This window comes from Bidens hawaiensis, unplaced genomic scaffold (genome assembly GCF_021521415.1).
Source record: "Bidens hawaiensis isolate Kalapana, Puna unplaced genomic scaffold, B.hawaiensis_p1.1 tig00032841_1, whole genome shotgun sequence".
NCBI classification, from domain to species: domain Eukaryota; kingdom Viridiplantae; phylum Streptophyta; class Magnoliopsida; order Asterales; family Asteraceae; genus Bidens; species Bidens hawaiensis.
Genome location: NW_027495622.1, coordinates 16031 through 36170, shown reverse-complemented (window position 1 = coordinate 36170; position 20140 = coordinate 16031). Strand labels below are relative to the sequence as shown.

Below are 20140 nucleotides of genomic sequence, written 5' to 3'. Positions count from 1 at the left end.
TTTCATAATTCATTTGTCTTAAATAATGATATTAGGGGAGGGTAGGACTATCTTCTAAATTTTATTTGTTCAAGACAAATACTAGAAATAAAATAAAAAATCCCTCCCAAAATGCCCAACAAAACATATTATTAGGTGATATGTATAACTTTTTTTAAAATAATTTAGTGCCTTCATTGAAACCTTGTCCTAGATGTCAGCCGACCCTGTATGGGATTTGAGAGACTAAGACGGCTATTGGGCGCGTAGTTCACTATATATCAATTGAATTGAAATTTTATTTCTATTTAGCATATTTGATACATTTTAGCATGTTTCTAATTTATATTATCTGCACAGATACGTAATTATAAGACGAGTTCACACATTTAATCCAATATACTAGCTATATATAACCTTGACATATTTGTACAACGTCATAATAGTGGGTCACTAAATTTGACATAACTTAGCTACCAATTTTCATAAATTACTTTTAATAGATCAATAATTTAAGTGATATTACACAACTACATTATTGATATATTTCGACACATTTGTCTTATTCGAAATGATATTTCAAATATAAATGAGTAAAATATATTATTATTACATACAAATTTCTCATAAATTACATGAGATTGAAGTAATACTTAGAGAAGATACTGAAGACGTGTCCTTGTATTAATCAAGAATATGAAATTGTTTTGTGTTACAACAATACAACATGTGTAGCACCTGTAACGATCAAGTTAACAATGGCAATATACTCAAACAACTGTTTGACGAACTTTCAAATCGTTGTTTGAGAAGTAATGGAACTATGATTTGGCATATTCACTTATAAATGTCCATTTGAAAAATTCTTTTAAACATTGTTTGGAAAAAGTGTATGATTAGATTAAAGATAGCCTTTCAATAAAAGCCCCCTAATTAGAATATGGATGTCTCTTTTTCACTCTAGACATAACCAACAATATGAGAAGATGGAACTTGGAAGATGAAAGATCTCAACCCTCAAAATATTATGGTGTTGTCAAATCCAATATATGGTCTCCCCTTAGGTAAAGATAAGACTTGTCATCTTAATTCACTTTGATACCGTGTGATTGTGCTATCAATTATTTGTTTATATATTTTGATTTTTTGTTAATTTTGTATTTTACTAAGTTAGAAACCAACTTATATATGAGATACGGGGGATGACCCTGGCTTGTCAGGGTTCGAGTCTTGATCTCACCCTGTTTTACCGGCTCCTCGTTGTCGTGCCATTTGGCGGACGTGGGGGTCGGGTTTTATCCGTTGAATCCCTCAACAGGTGGACCGCTAGGGCTCCGTCCGTCCGGACTAGTGGCCGGCTCGGGCTACCTTTAGCCAATTAGGGCCGCGTACGGGGCACCCGGCGTTACTTAGTTGGTCGTTCAAAAAAAAAAAAGAAGATACGAAAATAATAAACAATAAATCTATTTCTCTATGAGGGGCATATAAACAATAAATTTCAACAAGGATGTGCTAATAATTTGTACATTTTATACCATAACTAAATTTGTAATTAAAAAAATTTAGATATAGATTATAGATCATATACTCATTTAATTGCTAGATTCAATTTAAAACGTTAATACAAAATTTATAATTGTTTGATAATCATTTTTCTCAAAACATTAATTCCACAAAAGATAAGCAATGCTTTAGTCGGTTTCCAAGTAAAAGAAGTTGTTGAAAACGACAAAAACAAAAAGGAATATCAAAAACGTTGTTGAAGATCGAGTTCGGTGAGCAATTGTCCTCTCAACTAATCATTTTAAGAAAAGATAATGCTTATAGATTTGAGTTTACACGATTGATATAAATGGTAATCACGACAAGGTTGATTAAGAAATTTAACAAGAATTGTTGATCATAAATATAGTAATTATGTCGACGATTTGTTTGATCCCATGTTACATACGAGACACATTTTCGTTGTTACATGGTTGTATTACAATTTATGAAAATTTACAATTACAATTTATGAAAAGTGTAAATTGTGCTAGAAAATTTGATGTATTTATGCAGGGGCGGATGCATTATATTGTGAGGGGGTGGTAAGGTCCCCACTCAAATTGTTTTTAGATGCATATATATATACACCTATATATATATATTAATATACTAGTAGCTACCCGCGCGATGCGACGGCGACAAAAATTCACAACACGTACTCGTCTCCCGTTTGTTTATTAATCCTCAAGTAATATTATTCCAAAACTTCTACAAAATACTATTGGTCCATAAATTATATTATTCCAGATTATTAACACCAAATCTAGTCACAAATTTTTTTGTTAATGTATGAGTACTTGATAGTATACAACAAAGTAACTAAATATGTCTGCTAGTTATTCAACATCGATTTCACATTGTTAACTAAATACCAAGTTTTGATCTTCAGTTGGTCATTACCCCTGGTCAGCTACAAATAGTCTGCTTGTGCACCTCGATGCAACCTCAAGTCTGAAACACTTGAACTTGTCTCGTTTGTTGTACTGTACCGCTTCCCAATACCCTACAAAATTCCCGAAGTTATTGAAGATAAACTTGATATTTCAGTAGCAAAACATAACTATAAAAACACAGGATTGGTGATTTATTTTCTAATATATGAATTGTTAGGTGCCGCCCAGCTTTGTGGTGCGCGCATATAATGTATATATGTGTGAACCCTCGGGTGGGCAAAAGTGAAATTGCACAAATTTTGACGTTATTTTACTAATCTTGTGAAAATAACGTCAAAAGTGGCGGAAGGTCAGGCATCATGTGGTGGCGTTGATAGCCGAAAGACAAAGGTACATGCACCAATCGGCGATGGTTGAGTGTTATGTGCCTTATGTCCAAGGCTTGATGCAAAACTACTATCGAGCCGGGGGTCTCACCGGAAGCAGCCTCTCTATTCCTAAAGGGTAGAGGTAAGGCTGTCTACATCTTGCCCTCCTCAGACCCTACCATAGCTTTGCTATTGATGGGATATACTGAGTACGATGAATTGTTAGGTGATTCATTTTTAGTAGCTAAACATAACGTGGTAAAAGGTTTCTCTCACAACATTAGAACTTCATTAATGTCTACCTGACAACTCAAGAAGGGATGAGCGTTTTCAGACTGGGTACTAATTAGTACGGTACCAAGTTTTGAGTTTTTGGTACAATATTTCTCGATTTTTGCACGAAATATTGGTATCTTAGCAGTACCGAACCGAACATTTTGGCATAGGTACCAAATATTTTCAAACTTCGGGATCAGGATTTTCGTGATTGGTACCGGTCAATACCGGTACCATCCCGAGCTCATCCCTAAACTCAAGTATCAAATTATATGATCATTATTAAAGAAAGCAGTAAGTAGAGAACGTGAGATGTACCTTAATTTTCCCTCCAGTTCATTGAATTAGGTCTTAAATTTCCAACAAATGCATACGAGCACACAGATAGACAACTACCTGCGCCTTTATCCTCCAGTCACTATGACATATGCCACTAAACAAAGTAAATATCACAAAAAAACGAAGAAAAAGTATGATGCAATTAATAAGTAAAATATATTTCCATTAGTTAAGTTAATTTGAAATAATAGATAAATTACATAAATAAACAGTTGATTTTTCTTACATGTGCATCGACGAAGAGATAGCAAAGATTCGTTTGTCTGAAAAATGGGATCCATTTCTTGATCACTCTAACTTGTATTGGTTGTGGTTCTTCAGATTCCTCAATGGTGTAGATTCGTTTCTACCACATCAGCAGATGGCTGCAAACTGATATAAGCAAGCAAAAATATATGTTGTTCGATAAGCAAACTCAACGAAATCGTTAGTTTGTAACCTGTTTATCAATAACAAAATGTTTTTATTTAAAAATTCAACATAAGGATATTAAATCAAGTTAATTGAATCGTAATAGCAGGAAGGTTGCGCCATCTAATTTTAATATATTGATTTCACAATCATCGTTGTGGGACTATAATAGTTTCCTTGACACTCTATGGAATCTTCCTGCATGTGTACCGTTGTTCATAAGGTTACAGTTTGACTTTTTAAGTCAAATGAACAAAAATCCTCAAAATTATGTATCGTTTTAAGCTAAGCTTTATAACATATATATACCTTCTTTTACAAATATACTTTCTTTTTTTTAACAAATTACTTGTTATACCAAAGTAGATTTTTACCAATATTTTTTAACAAAATTTTGAAAACTTTGCATCAAAATACACTATCAATGACTGACTATTGACCCGTTTGAGCTATTTGAACTATTTTCTTGTAACGTATAAATAAAATCTTTCATTCGTATGATGATTTAATGATTATAATTCTCAAATTAATATATGTTGATCGGACAAATATTTACCGCCCAACAGTGATAATTAGCAACCCAAAACAATGGCTACGTAGTCAGACAAACAATCTACAAGACTGCACTTGTAATTAACTCAAATAATCGAAATAAAACTGCTCAAAACCGAGATGAATAAGCAGTAATTTTGCATCAGAAAACTAAAATTATATTTTTAACAAAATTTCTTTTTTTTGAAAACTTTGCATCAAAATACACTATCAATGACTGACTATTGACCCGTTTGAGCTATTTGAACTATTTTCTTGTAACGTATAAATAAAATCTTTCATTCGTATGATGATTTAATGATTATAATTCTCAAATTAATATATGTTGATCGGACAAATATTTACCGCCCAACAGTGATAATTAGCAACCCAAAACAATGGCTACGTAGTCAGACAAACAATCTACAAGACTGCACTTGTAATTAACTCAAATAATCGAAATAAAACTGCTCAAAACCGAGATGAATAAGCAGTAATTTTGCATCAGAAAACTAAAATTATAATTGTTCCAAGACCAGAGACAAAAACAATTGAAAACATCTCCAGTTTATAAATTAAAATCTGTCAAAACTTATAATACATAACAAAATTCAGACCAAGTCACCAAGATATACATAAATACCTAAACTGTCTTTCCTTTCGAAGCCTTTTTGTCACCGGGCTTCATACCGCTAAATGGCATGTAACACAATTTAGGTACGATAGGTTTGTTTCCGGGCCAAAATCAAACGGGTCATGATATTGCATACAGTTAAAATTTAGGACCAACACATCCGGTTAAAAATTTAGGCCCAACTATTTAGTTCTAGTAACTTTATAGCCCAGCACATTCGGTTAAAAAAATATTTTTAATAAAAAAACTTGTGTTGGTTTAATTGTTCGTGTTCCATTGTTTGTTTAGTTAAAGTTAAAAGAACAAACACGAATATGCCCCATTCAGGCTCGTTTAGTTCATTTTACAAGCCATAATTCAAAGTAAAGACACTAATTCGTGTTCGTTCGTTTGGAGCTTTTAGCAAGCCGATCTTGAACTACTCACGAGCGGCTTGGCTCGTTTATACCCCTTTATTAACGCTGTTTTGATATACACAACCTTTTATAAACAACACACGATTATATACAATGAGTATATTCATAGTAAAGTATTACCATCAGGTACATTTGGAACAAACAGCCCACCAGCTCCAAGTCCAAAAAACATATTCATCTACCCATACTGTTATGTCGTGCTGTAGATTAATAAATATAAAACAGTATTACATATAACTTATATGCTCAAAAAAATAACAAAAGTTAGTTTATACAATTGTACCTTTAGTTTCACCAATCTAGGCGGGGCCACTTTAACCAAAAAGTAAGCGCTTTAAATGAGAAAACAATTTACAGTTCCGCGAACCCGATTTACTTCTTCTTCTTGATCAAGCTTAAACTTTCTCCAATTCTGCCAATCCACCTTGTCTGCCATGTTTAACAGGCATGTCAAAACTTGCAATTCGTTAAACATATATGTCTTAATGGTTCGTGATTTACAAAGAAAAAAAGCTATGCTTTTTATAGTTTCTTCATTTAAAAAGTAGAGCTCCTAATAATCGACAAAAAAAAAAGCTATCCAATTCGTTAAACATATAAGTCTTAATGGTTCGTGATTCACGACACATTTAACACACCAATGAACAATCTGAAAAATCCTAACAATCAACTTTAAAAAAAAGGCGCTAACCTGATGCATTTTTTGGTTAATAAGAAAGCTGGTTTTCAATGGCAACATTTTTAAAGGAAATATCGAATTGGTCTAACAATAGCAAAAACAGAATTAACTTTCCCTTTTACATCCTGTTTACAGATCTTTTATTAATAATAATTTTAAAAAAACATGTATCAGATCATCTCACCTCAACCCCCAGGAACGTAACCTATCTATCGGACTTTGGGTCACCAGAACCATATAATCTCCCGTTGTCACTGTCAGCTACCACCGGTAACACCACCGCCGCTACCAGTAAGCCCCGATGGAACCCTAGCCTTACCATCATGAGTTGCTGCTAAGGACTACTACCACGAGCCACGATGAGATCTGGTTTATAAAAAATGACATATTAACATGTGTTGATAAAAAATGACAATTCTCATCGTAATGTAATTAACCACAAACAATTAAGCCTCTATTCTTCTTATTTAACTGTTTTATACAACTTCTTCACCATTTTCGTATACAATGCAAACACAATAATAATATCAGTATTCAACAATATCACTAATTCAGGAAAACTTTCAATCAACGATATAATAACAATAATATATAAACCTGCAGTAACACTGTCCGTAAATAATAATAATTCACGGAATCAGCTCCAGTTGTTTCATACAATTTTCTCCAGTCTTCTCAATTGTTGGCAGTTTTTCTCTTGCTTTGTCTTCACATACTTATATACATTTTAATCGAAGAAACGTATAAATTGAATGTATCTATATATTGAAAGAATTAAAATTTTGAGTCTTACCTGCACTTCCCGGTGAATAATACTTCAGAAGATCCTCAACTGGTTGTGGCAATACATAAGCTCTCTTTGACCTGTTTTAGAAGTCAACTCCATCAGAAGCAAGATATCAAGTTTCTACATAACAACTAAACAAACAAAGCTATCAAAGGTCAAATAATAGGGCTTGTAAGCCAACTCGAGTTTGATAAAGGAACCCGAGTTCGAGCTTGTTTATTAAACAGACTTATTTTTAGTCTCGAGCTCATTTAAGCTCAGCTCGAGGTGAGCTCTTAATGAGTTGATCACAATAACTGTAAAACTAACTTAAAAGTATAACCATGTTCAAAACAAAACAATATTATACCCATAAATGTAAAACCATGCACGTTTATCCCAATAAGCAAGCTTTGTAGATATGGATTAATTACCTTTGAATCCTTAAAATGAAAGAAAAAAAAGTATCTTAAAAGTTGAAGCGTAATCAATCTTTACCTTTAAGGTTGGTAACACCAAAACCTGTAATTCAACGGAAACTTATTGCAGGATGTTGTACAGAATCCAGATTTACAATGATAACCCGAGTATATAATTCATCATCAATCCCAATGATGCTAAATTAAGCCTAATCGAGCATCAATTCACAATAATCAACTTCAAATAAGATGTTTATACAAGCAAGCAGAATGAACCACCAATTCTTTTTTGAATCATGATCCTATATGAAATCGATAGTTATTATTTAAGTAAAATATGGATAAAAGAGAGTAACTTTAGAGTGTACCTTAGAATCAACGATCGCAAAAAACAGTAATGGTATGTTACTGATAACAATGATGATATGAATTGTAATGGCAAAACCACAATATAGCCACTCAATACCTGCAAACAAGATAATAATAACGATGTGAATCAAACTGGGTATCTGGATGGGGAACTTACGAAGAAGAAAGATCAGGTGGAATAGAACATGGTGAAGATAGATGGGGGCGGTGAGAATGACAAGTTGAACAAATCTGCAAAACGATTTTTTCAAATTTCAAAACTCATAACCCTTGTCTCCCGGCTGCCGAATTTCCACATTTTCTAGCAAGGTGTATACATGGGTTGTACATTGTGCATGAAGATTAGTAAACTCTTAACTTTAAAACTTTAAGAGCTTTTTGTAAAATTACCATTATGTCATACGTTTTAATACAGTATAGATATAGATTTAGTGTAAGTTTTGGTTAAAACAACTTTTCCCCTCAAACGTTTTTTTAACCCCCAGGTACATCATCCTAACTTCTAACCCAACAAATAGCCCAACCCAAATATAGTATAACAAGACCAGTTCCCTTCTTGTTGTAAATGAAATATTGAAAGTAAAACACTGAAACCCCTAAACATATTAATATCATATAAAATAAAGAAGATGGCAGACACAATCAATGTAACGTTCGTTACTTTTCAAACCCGAAAATCCGACCCGTTTTAAATTTTCGGTTTTTATTTATACATAAACATAATATAATATCCAACTCCATAATCAAATATACATTCAACATTTCTAATCCCCGATGTGATACCCGGCATTTTCAGTTAAATCCTGTTGACTGTGTCAGTAAACCCAGTTAGTTCTGTTAACTAAGTTAATGAACTCCTATGCATATAATTTCATGTATGCATACATTGAGTCAGTGGTGTCGTTGGTGACCTACGTGAGAGTAACTAGTTATTGATAACTAGAATAATACACTTGTCACACATGTTATAATAGATGATAGGTTATAATAAATTTGTCACACATGATATGTTACATGTATTATATGTGGTTGGTGAAATTGTGTTACATGCTACATGATTAGTTGTTGTGTACTTATATGTTGTATGAGAAGTGAATAATTAAAATAACATAACCTATGACATATTACATGACAAGTAACAAAAAGACTAGTACACAACATATGGTTACTAGAAATTGTTTATAATAAAATGTAACATGCCACATGTAATAAAAACTAAAGTTTAATAAAATTAATTATGTCTTAATGATTGAGTTAATGATGAGTAAATGACAATTAAGGTTATAACTTTTCTTTTTCTTCGTTTTGGTCGTCCATATCACATCACACACACATACATTTTATTTTTCTAAAACACTCTCAAAATATCATAATCAAGTTAGGTGATTCTTGGAACAAATAGTGATATAGCATTGATCAAGCAAGTAAGTAAGCATGGTTAATATATATTTTGTTTATGTTTCTTTGATTTGGGATTGTGGGATTGAGTATCCAAACACATGTAATCATAAGAAATAAAAAGATGATCAAGTTGATGGTTTTAAAAGAAATTGTGTGTCTTGTCATAAAAGAAAATATGGAAACCTTTTGTACATAAATATTATTTTATAAATCAGTAAAATAATGAAATACATGAGATTTGGTTATAGAAAATGGTTCCTTGATGATTAAATATTATAGGTTATAAGAATCATGATTTTTGTGACTTTTGGTAGGAATCTTCTTGTTGATAGATTCTGTGTTTTAGATTGTAGATTGTATAACTTGATGATACGTTGGTGTTTCTGATTGATTTGTAATACTATGATTAAGTACTTTGAATCTAGTTTTCAAAAAGTCAAGAATCATAATTTTTCGACTTTGTTTGACTAGCTTTTATTAATTTACAAAATCGGGTTGCAATCCTGATTGAAAGAGAAAATTTCTGAGTTGTGTTGTAAATTGTATAACTTGAGATTGAAAATAGATATGGGTGTTATTACACTTCTAGAATGTTATAAATTGAAGTAGGAATCTAATCCAATTAGTCTTGCACCAATTGGACAAATATAGAATTTTTGGCAAATATTTGTGTACTACTGTGTTAAAATAGAGACTGAAATTAGGTTGTTGTAGAGTGTGAATATTTTGTATATTTGTGTGAAATGGAAAATTATAAGAAAAATATATGTCATACATAATACTTGAAAGAATATGTGTGAATTATTTGGTAATTTAATCACAAGTTTGGTTGGTTGGAAAAATCAGTTTTGATGATTGAAAACTTGTTAAGGATGATCAACATATTGGTTAGTGAAAATAATTGTAATTTGTAATAGATTGATTGTGGTAAATTGAATTTTGATTTTTTGGGTCAACGTAGAACTATTTGACTAAGTGGTTAGTCTAACTTATGAGAAATGAAATTGGTAAAAGTGTGACTTAGTCATAGGGTTGCATGAAAAAAATGATTAACTGCAAATTTCATGATCGATTATTAGGTTGCGACTATGAATATCTTATGACTATTTTAAGTCTAGATAATTGGTCAAAAGTCACCAATGGGTCGTCAGTCAACATTTAGGGTCAACGGTCAATATTTTGGTCAACGGTCAATATTTTTAGTCAACGGTCAACAACTTGGACCTTTTGGTCAAAGTCAACGGAAAGTCAAACTTTGGTCAAACTTTTAATAATCCGTGGGATTGTTTGGATACTAAGGATTCTAGGAATCGCTTAAAAATACTTATAGTGCTTGTATGAATTTCTACTTTTTATAAGTCGTCAGTTAATATTAATTGTTATGCTTTTAATTCTAGTTCGTGACGTTCAATTGCTTCGATTTCATTTACGTACTTTCGGTTTAATTTCAAGTTTGTCTTCAACATCAAGGTGAGTTTCTTACACCCCCTTTTTAACGCTTTTACATATTTTGGGGGTAGCATATATATCCTATCAACATTACAATTTCGTTTATTTATTATTTACAAACTACAATTCGTTACATGGACTTGTGTGTGTTTGCTTACTTGCTCAAAGATTACTTGCTCATGGTTTCCTCAATTAGTATGATCATACGCCCCCCTATGCACTCAGGACCTCGATGTTATGAGTGGAATAGGGACCCCCCGATCTGAGTACATTGGTTGTTACCAGCGGAAAAGACACTTACTTGCGCTATTATCCGAGTACGTTGGTGCACAATCCCAACTGAAAAGGACCTTACTTGTTCATTTTACACTTGTTCATGTAATTGTATGATTTTTCTGTACTTATATCAAACTGTGGAAGCTCACCAACTATTCATATAGTTGACCTTTATTTTATATATATGCTATAGGTACCTTATGTAGAGGTATGATGTCGTGAAGAAGACACTAGAACTTAAGTTATATTAATAAATGGAGAAGTTGTTAATTGTTCTTGTATTTCCCTTGTATTTCTTGTTACAAACTTGTGTACTTGATGTTTAAATTAATTAATGATAATATTGTCACTTAATAATGTCACATGTGTTTTGAGCAATTTGTACGTTACACTCGGGTGTATTCCGCTTTAGCCGGGGTGTTACAGATTGGTATCAGAGCCGTGACTATAAGATAGGACATTAGACGTAGTGTTCTAGTTGGTTATAGTTTATTTTCTTAATTGTTTAGGTTGCATGATAGAAATTATGTGAGCCTTATTTGATTGTTCAATGCACATTGTTTGGTTATTATTGATTTGTTTATGCCTCATGTAAGCAAATACTATTATACTGATGATTCAATTACTTCAATTACACAAGCACACACAAGTCCAAGGCTTATGCCTAACGTAAAGATTCTCGAGGATTTTCAATAATCAGATTTTTGATTTTCAGTTTTCGATGGTTTATGCGACGTTTGACGTCCAACTCGCTATGTTTTATAATGTGTTTTAACTGAAAGTCTTTCAAGTCGTGGTGATCCACGAATACTCAGCTTACGGTTAGATTTAATTATGCATAAATAAACGAGAATAGTTAAGTTTAAAAATTTTGTGACACGATTTAATTATACAGGTGGTATCAGATCCACTCATGTGCCGTTCGGGATAATGGGACACGCCTTATCGAGGACGATGAGTCCAAAGGGGGGTTGTTTGTAACACCCTTGGCAAACACAACATCGTCCCACTCTTAGGAAACCACACATTGACCGTGGACAAGAGAGATCCTTGGTTCATAAGTAATGTCCTACCTCTTAACATCACCAACGCGTTTTGGGCTTAGTTGGCTGTGGAGCACATGAAAACTCCATGGTTAAGCGCGCTTAGGTGGAAGTAGTACTAGGATGGGTGATGACCTGGGAAGTCTCTACCTGGGCAACCAAAAACAAAGCCGTGAGTTCCGGATGGGCAACCCATCGGGGGCAAAGCGGACAATATTGGTGGTACGAGAGGCCGGGATGTTACAATCAAATCAGGCTTTAAACGAGTAAGCGACCATCTAAGTTCCAATCTGTAAGCCCCCCCGGGGCGTCGCTGATTGATACGAGATCCGCACGAGGTCTAGGAGTGCGGAATCCTCCTAGACTCGTTTAATGGTGTAGAAGACGAAGAACACGATTACACATAAACAAACACACGAACAAACACACGAATGGAATAACCGAATCTGCAGATATTTTATATAATAGCCAAACTACGTTACAAACCGAACAAAACAAAAGATACGGCCGACCCGAGGTGAGCTCTACCTCGGGTCGTCCCACACGATTCTCCCTCTCTGTTTTTCTCTAGACAATTGAACTGAACACCCAAAATTCTAACTTTCTGGATCCTAAACCCTAAACAAGACATACATATATATTGATAAACAACTTCGCGGGCTTGGGCTTGGGCCTGTAGGCGAAGTTGTTCTAACTTCGCCTATGGCGTCTCCGCTGGTCAGAATTGCATAGCGACGGTCACAAAATGCACCAACACAATCAAATCAGGTTCATGTGATTTTTTATTTCTTTGTTTATCGATTATTTATTCTTTGCTTAGGGTAATGTTTCGTATGCAATAGCAATTATTTATTGTTAGAATTTGGTCATTTAGAACTTAAAAGTTATAATTCATATTATAATTTCGTATGCAATAGAAATTATTTATTATTATTTCCTTTGGTGTATCGATTATTCAAGCTTACATTAATTTTACCTGTTGCAACCGCAACGGTTGAAAGATGTTGTGGTGGTGAAGAATGTAAAGACAAAGTTGCGTAATCGAATTGGTCTGGATTTTTTGAATGCTTGTGTGGTTTATAGCATCGAAAAAGAAGCGTTTAAAAGTGTTACGAATGAAGCTGTAATTAACCTTTTCTAAAAGAGGAAATCTCGTAAAGGACAATTGTAATGTGTGTTTTGTTTTGTTATATTTAATGAAGTCCGTTTTTACATTTTCGTGTCATGTATTTTTATTGGTTTTTTTTACCCCTACTGAGTTAAATGTCTGGCTCCGCCACTGTAGTTATGTGTTGGGGATCCTATTGGCCGGGTCTTAGGCGGGACCCATTCTTTGAACCAACTAATGATGAAATGAAATATGATATGTTGTGATAGAAGCTAAAAAATCATCGGATATAAGTAAACGGGGACCAACACAATGGGACAACACTCTTGCTAGAGACTAGAGAGGATGTGTATATGATTCACGGCCGACTTGACAACACCAAAACACGAAAAGAGGTAAACCAACTTGCCATGATTACTTCCAAAGATATCTTCTAACATTCATCCAACCTTGAAATCTCCTCTATTGTAAGTATTTCATGTAACCAAATGAGCGTGTTACTTTACAATCAAATTAGCGCCTCGTATGTGCATTGCTGAGTATGTAACAATAATAATAGGCTCGTTAATTCCTCTTTCTCATTATACCTTAATATATACATTAATACAATCCTCTATTTTAGGAGAGATAATTACAATAAATGATAAATACATGGAAATAATATTAGCTTAATATAAGTCTATTACACCCCCACATTCGAAGCGGGAGGAGAGCGAATGTGTAACATCCTATTTCCAGTTTTGATTAATAAATAATAATATTGATTATTAAGAGTTGGGCTTGTATTGGGTTGAGAAATTAAATAATATGGGTGATGAATTTGGTCTAAAACAGGAAGGGAGAAAGACCATGGACTTAAGCCCATGATCCTTAATATATAAACCATAATTGTTCATTAATCCATCCATTTCCACCCATTCCATACACCATCCAAAACACACACTTAAGCTCTCTCTTTCTCTAGCCGAACCCAAGAAGGAAACCGAGCATCGATATGAGGTAATGATAGTATGATCTTATATGGACCCAAACCCGCTAGATCTAGTCGCGAAACGACGAGCCGACACCCTAAACCGTTAAAACCACGAGATCCGGGTGGAATCGGGTATAAGCGGATCAAATGACGAGCTTGGGGGTCACCCTAGCTTGGATCTGGATCAATCGGGACAAAAAACGGTGGAAAAACGAGCAGATCTCGCTTTTCTGGCGAAATCCCATTTTTCCGGCAACAGCGGCACCGGAAGGCGGTGCCGGAGCTTATGTCACATCAGGTAATGTCCTGATGTGATGTCTAACGAAATGTCAGAACCCTAGCCTCATTCGTTACGGAGAGACAACGAATGAGCCCTCATTCGTTAGGCTCGTTCATTAGGACCATTCGCTAGGCCATTCGTTGGGTGAGCCAGAAGAATAAACCCCCATTCGTTGGAAGGTTCATTCGTTAGCCAGATCAGGCGAATGAGTCCATTCTCTATGAATGTCCATTCGCTATGAAGTTCATTCATTATAAAGATCCATTCGTCATAAGTGGCCATTCGTCAAGAAGTAACGAATGAGTCCATTCGTTATGAAAGAATGCATTCATTAAGAAACAACGAATGAGCCCCATTCTTTAAAGATTTGGATAACGAATGAAGCTTTAACAAATGACAGAAAGGTCCCTAGACTTAGAATAAAATGGTTTAATTACATAGGAGTCCTTGGACTTTATTGATTAATGAGAGATACCTTAAAAGGGTCAATGAATAACGAATGAGTTAGCTAATCACTTTCAAATATATTAAAGTTTATCATATTTAGTTTCTTGGGTTTTTTTATTAAGGATTGCTTCGGGTTTTTTGTGGAACTTAAATTTGATTGTTACGGGTTAAAGTTGATAAATGGTTCGTTTGGTCAATTAATTACATTTGGCTCAAATTTGTTACGGGTAAAAGATGGGTAATCTGAATATTTTTAAAAATTTGAGACTTCAAATAGATTTATCGTCAAACTTGTTACGGGTTTAAAGTTTTGACTTGAGAATGTAAAACAAATGAAATTTAGAATTCCAAATGTGATTGGGTTTCGAATTTATTTATATGGACATTTTTGAAAATAGTCAAAAGATTCAGGATTTGTGTCAAATTAGAAACATTGAATATTTTTCCCATGACTATTAAAATTTAAGAAAAAATGACAAACAAATTCGACATGTCACCTCTAAGCCTATCAATGCTTCTAACTTATATCAAATTAGAAACACTTGTGTTAGCATTGACTTTTCTTTAAATAGTGATCAGATTGTTGTTTGGGAAGCATGTCGTACAAAAGTATGCACTGTAACACCCTTGGCAAACACAACATCGTCCCACACTTAGGCTATCCCACATCGGCCGTAGACAAGAGAGATCCTTGGTTCATAAGTAATGTCCTGCCTCTTAACATCACCAACGCGTTTTGGGCTTAGTTGGCTGTGGAGCATATGAAAACTCCACGGTTAAGCGTGCTTAGGTGGAAGTAGTACTAGGATGGGTGACGACCTGGGAAGTCTCTACCTGGGCAACCAAAAACAAAGCTGTGAGTTCCCGGATGGGCAACCCATCGGGGGCAAAGCGGACAATATTGGTGGTACGAGAGGCCAGGGTGTTACAGGTGGTATCAGATCCACTCTTGTGTCGTTCGGGATGATGGGACATGCCTCATCGAGGACGATGAGTCCAAAGGGGGGTTGTTTGTAACACCCTTGGCAAACACAACATCATCCCACACTTAGGCTATCCCACATAGGCCGTGGACAAGAGAGATCCTTGGTTCATAAGTAATGTCCTGCCTCTTAACATCACCAACGCGTTTTGTGCTTAGTTGGCTGTGGAGCACATGAAAACTCCACGGTTAAGCGTGCTTAGGTGGAAGTAGTACTAGGATGGGTGACCACCTGGGAAGTCTCTACCTAGGCAACCAAAAACAAAGCCGTGAGTTCCCGGATGGGCAACCCATCGGGGGCAAAGCGGACAATATTGGTGGTATGAGAGGCCAGGGTGTTACAGGATCTGTCACACCCCAACCTAAGGCGGAAATGTCGTGGAGTGATTTGATTGTCACAGCTCTCGAGGTTACTATCATGGAATTATAAAGCGACAATATCTAATTCATTTATTTATTATCAAACATTTATATACAACAAAATAAAGAAAATTACAAATACAAAACCAACTATTCTTGTATATGTTTTATCCTAAAGTCATCTCTACGTGAGCTTCAGTTTGATAAGCAATCCAAATCTATAACCTGCAAATGCGTACATGTTGAGTGAGTAGATCACCGGTTTTTGTTAAAATATAAGTACTTATTTCAATTTATAATCCCCTATTAACTATTGGGCTTTTTCTTATTTTGCATATGGCTGGTATCCATCTTGTCTTTTGGGCCTAAATATCTTTGATGTATCATTGTCGGTGTTATTATCAAGCTTCAACCCTTGTTTGGAAAAGAGCGTCTTCATGGAATTGGTTCCCGTAATCACCGGCTAAAGTCTTGGAATTATGTGCTGTTGATTCTTTCACCACTGCCATATAAATGGAGGGTTCTCTTCATCGTAAAAGACACAGAGCAACAATTATTTCATCAATATATTTTCTACTATATTGTTATAGGGCTTTGTACCCACTTGTTCTTATCTTGTTGCAATCCTGTGTAGTAAGCATTCAGTTTGGAATAAATAAGCTATCATTCATGTTTTATAACATGGTATCAAGAGCAGCCTAATCGGTTTCTGGTTTTATTCGATTTTTTCCCTAATTGACTTCTAGCTTAAATCAATTTCTGGACTTGCCTACTGCTTCTTCCGCTGCAACTCTTTTGAGATCTGGTGATTGCTCTTCAAATCCTTGTCTACAGGTTTACTCTTCTTCTTTGCTTGTGAGTCGTTGGGTAACCCTAAGTGAAGGTTACAAACGATCACACCTGCGTGGAACACCCTAATTTGGGCGCCCCTGGGTTAGATCGTTCTATCTCTTTCTTTTAAAGTTTCATAGTTGTTGCCTGCTATTTGTTATTTATTTGTTAATCACAATCTTTGGGTTGCTTAGTTATAAATAGGGAGTGGTATTTAGATAGAATTTGTGGTGGTATTTACGTGTGCTTGTTTTTTTTTCTTGCCTTTCATGGGTACTTCTGAAACTTTAATTAGCAAACTTGATGCTAGTGATCCTTTGTTTCTTCATGCTAGTGACTCAAGTTGTTTGACTGTCGTGAATATTAAACTAAAAGGCACTGAAAATTATATTGTTTGGGCAAACTCGTTTTTATTAGCTTTGAAAGCAAAAAACAAAGTTGGTTTTATTGACGGTTCTTGTAAAAAGTCCACTGAAAATGAAGTTTTAGTTTCACAATGGGAAAGGTGTAATTCGGTTATCTTGACTTGGATTCTTAATTCTATTTGTGAAGAACTATATGTGGGTCAAGTTTATTCCAAACTTGCATTTGATGTGTGGGATGATTTAAAAGAAACATATGATAAAGTTGATGGGTCGGTGGTTTTTAGTTTATATCAAAAAATTAATTCTATGACTCAAAATGGCACGTCTGTTTCTGATTATTATCACAAACTCAATACAATGTGGAAGCAATTTGATGCTATGGTGCAATTGCCCTCATGTTCGTGTAAGGCTTCAAAAGAATACAATGACTTCACCCAATTAATAAAACTAATGCAGTTCTTAATGGGTCTTGATGACATTTATCAACCCGTTAGAACTAGTCTTTTAACCCGTGATCCCCCCCACGATTAAAACTGCTTTTTCAATAATTTCTAGGGAAGAATCACATCGAACTGGTAATAACCCCACCAAAGGTGAAAATGTTCGTTTTGTGTCTAAATTTAATAATTTTTCTGATAACAAAAAGAAGTTTAACAGAGGACCTAATCCGAACCTTAAATGCACCCATTTTCACAAATTGGGCCACGTTGTAGATAGATGTTTTGAACTTGTTGGGTATCCTCAAGGGTACAGGTCTAAATCTGGGTAGGGAAATAATCAAGGCAATCATGTTAATCACTCTATGACAAATAAATCATCACATGATATATCTGCTAGTTCTTCCTCTGCCCCTTCTCTCACATCTAATCAGATAACTCAACTTTTGGGATTGTTAAAAAATATGGACACTCAAGGTGCTCAAAACACAAACTTTGGAGGTAAATCCATTGGTCCTTTTTCTTCCAATGCTCTTAGTAAATATGTTTTTGGTTTTGCAAGTTGTCCGTCCAATATTACCTCTAGGTGGGTTGTAGATTCTGGGGCAAACCAACATATGGTTAATTCTGATAAAGGTCTAATAGATCTTGTTGATGTATCTGATTTTAATATTTCTGTTAAACATCTGAATGGTACCAATGCTAAAGTTACTAAAATCGGTTGTTTAAAATTAACCGAAAGGGTCATTTTATCAGATGTTTTTGTTATCCCTGAATACTATGTGAACTTAATGTCTGTCTATAGACTTGTTAGTGAAAATAACTTATGTGTCTTATTTTGATGAGCGTACTTGTTATCTTCAGGATTTGCACACAAAGAAAGTCCTGGTGACTGGTAGTCAAATTGATGGGTTATATTTTTGTGGTGATGCTTCTAAGCCTGTTAAGGTGTGCTTTAATAGTCATGATGTTTTAAATTTATGGCACTCTAGGTTAGGACATCCTTCTAATCAAGTTCTAAATGTTCTAAAAAATGAGTTGAAAATCAAAACCCTGAATGAAATATCCCCCTGTGAAATATGTCACAAGGCCAAACAACATAGAGAACCCTTGCCTCTTAGTGAGCATATGACTTCTCATGTGGGAGAGCTGGTTCACTTAGATGTTTGGGGTCCGTACAAAGTGAAAAGTAATGACGGGTATCGTTTTTTTCTGACTGTTGTGGATGATTTTTCAAGGTGCGTGTGGATTTATCTATTAAAAAACAATGATGAGGTTTTTTACACCATTCAAAGTTTCTTTAATCTTATAAAAACTCAATTTAACACTTCTATAAAAGCTTTTAGAAGCGATAATGGCTCTGAATTTGTTAACAACCATATGTCTACTTTTATAAGAAATAATGGTATTATTCATCAAACCACATGTACACATACTCCACAACAGAACGAAATTGTTGAAAGAAAACATAGACATCTATTAAATGTTGCGAGGACTCTTTTATTTCAAGGGGGTATCCCTCTTCGTTTTTGGTCTGAATGTGTGCTTACCGCTTCTTATTTAATTAACAGGACTCCATCTTCCATTCTTAATGGCAAATCACCCTATGAGCTCATGTTTGGTTTTCAACCCTCTCTTAATCACCTTAGATCGTTTGGTTGTCTTTGTTTTAGCACTATTTTAAATAAAACTGATAAATTTGGGAATCATGCTGAGAAATTTGTTTTCTTGGGGTACTCTCCTTTTAAAAAAGGATACAAACTTTGGAGTCTTGATCGAAAAAGAATAATCTTTTCTAGAAATGTAAAATTCTATGAAACTATATATCCTTTCAAAGATAATAAACCTTTAAATGAGGACTCTACAAATATTGACCCATTAATAAATTCCTTAAATTTTTTTGATTTATTTGAGTCTGATCAACCAAACGACTCTAAGAGTGAAATACCCGATGATGAGGAGAGGGATCCCAGCAAGGTAGTTAGTACTGATCAGCAGCCTAGTGCCCAGTCTGAAAACCTTGATGGCGAGGCTCATCCACAGCAGCCTCTTGGTTCGACTGATGGTATGAGTGAGGCTGGCAGTTCAAGAACTACAACTGCCAATGACAAAACAGTCTCTCCTGAGGGATCCAATGTTTCTAGTGTTCCGGTTAGGAAGTCAACTAGGAATTCTTTTTTACCAAAAAAAACTACATGGTTTTATCGTTGAAGGAAAAGTAAAATACGGAATGGAAAAAGTAGTAAATTATTCAAACTTATCATTTGAAAGTCAATGTTTTGCTACCTGCCTAAACAAATCAGTTGAACCAAAAAGTTTCTTTGAAGCCAAAAATGATACTAATTGGGTGACACATAGACCCTTGTTGATCTACCTAAGGATAGAAAACCAATAGGTTGTAAATGGGTTTATCAAATCAAATATAAATCTAATGGTGAAATTGAAAGATATAAGGCTAGACTTGTTGCTAAAGGATATAGTCAAAAAGAAGGAGTAGATTTTGATGAAACATTTTCTCATGTTGTTAAAATGGTAACTGTTAGGTATGTGCTTAGCCTTGTCG

The 20140-nt window shown here is 34.6% G+C and overlaps 1 protein-coding gene across 1 annotated transcript; it reads left to right on the top strand.

Moving 5' to 3' along the window:
- The first annotated feature begins 17044 nt into the window (after positions 1-17044).
- LOC143584181 (uncharacterized) lies at positions 17045-17671 on the top strand. The gene has a single exon (XM_077066287.1). The coding sequence runs from the start codon at positions 17045-17047 to the stop codon at positions 17669-17671; it is 627 nt and encodes a 208-aa protein (XP_076922402.1).
- Positions 17672-20140: the final 2469 nt, after the last annotated feature.

What these genes read in the sequence shown, in the direction of transcription:
- LOC143584181 (XM_077066287.1), top strand. Translation starts at nt 17,045, where the DNA reads ATGGGTACTTCTGAAACTTTAATTAGCAAACTTGATGCTAGTGATCCT.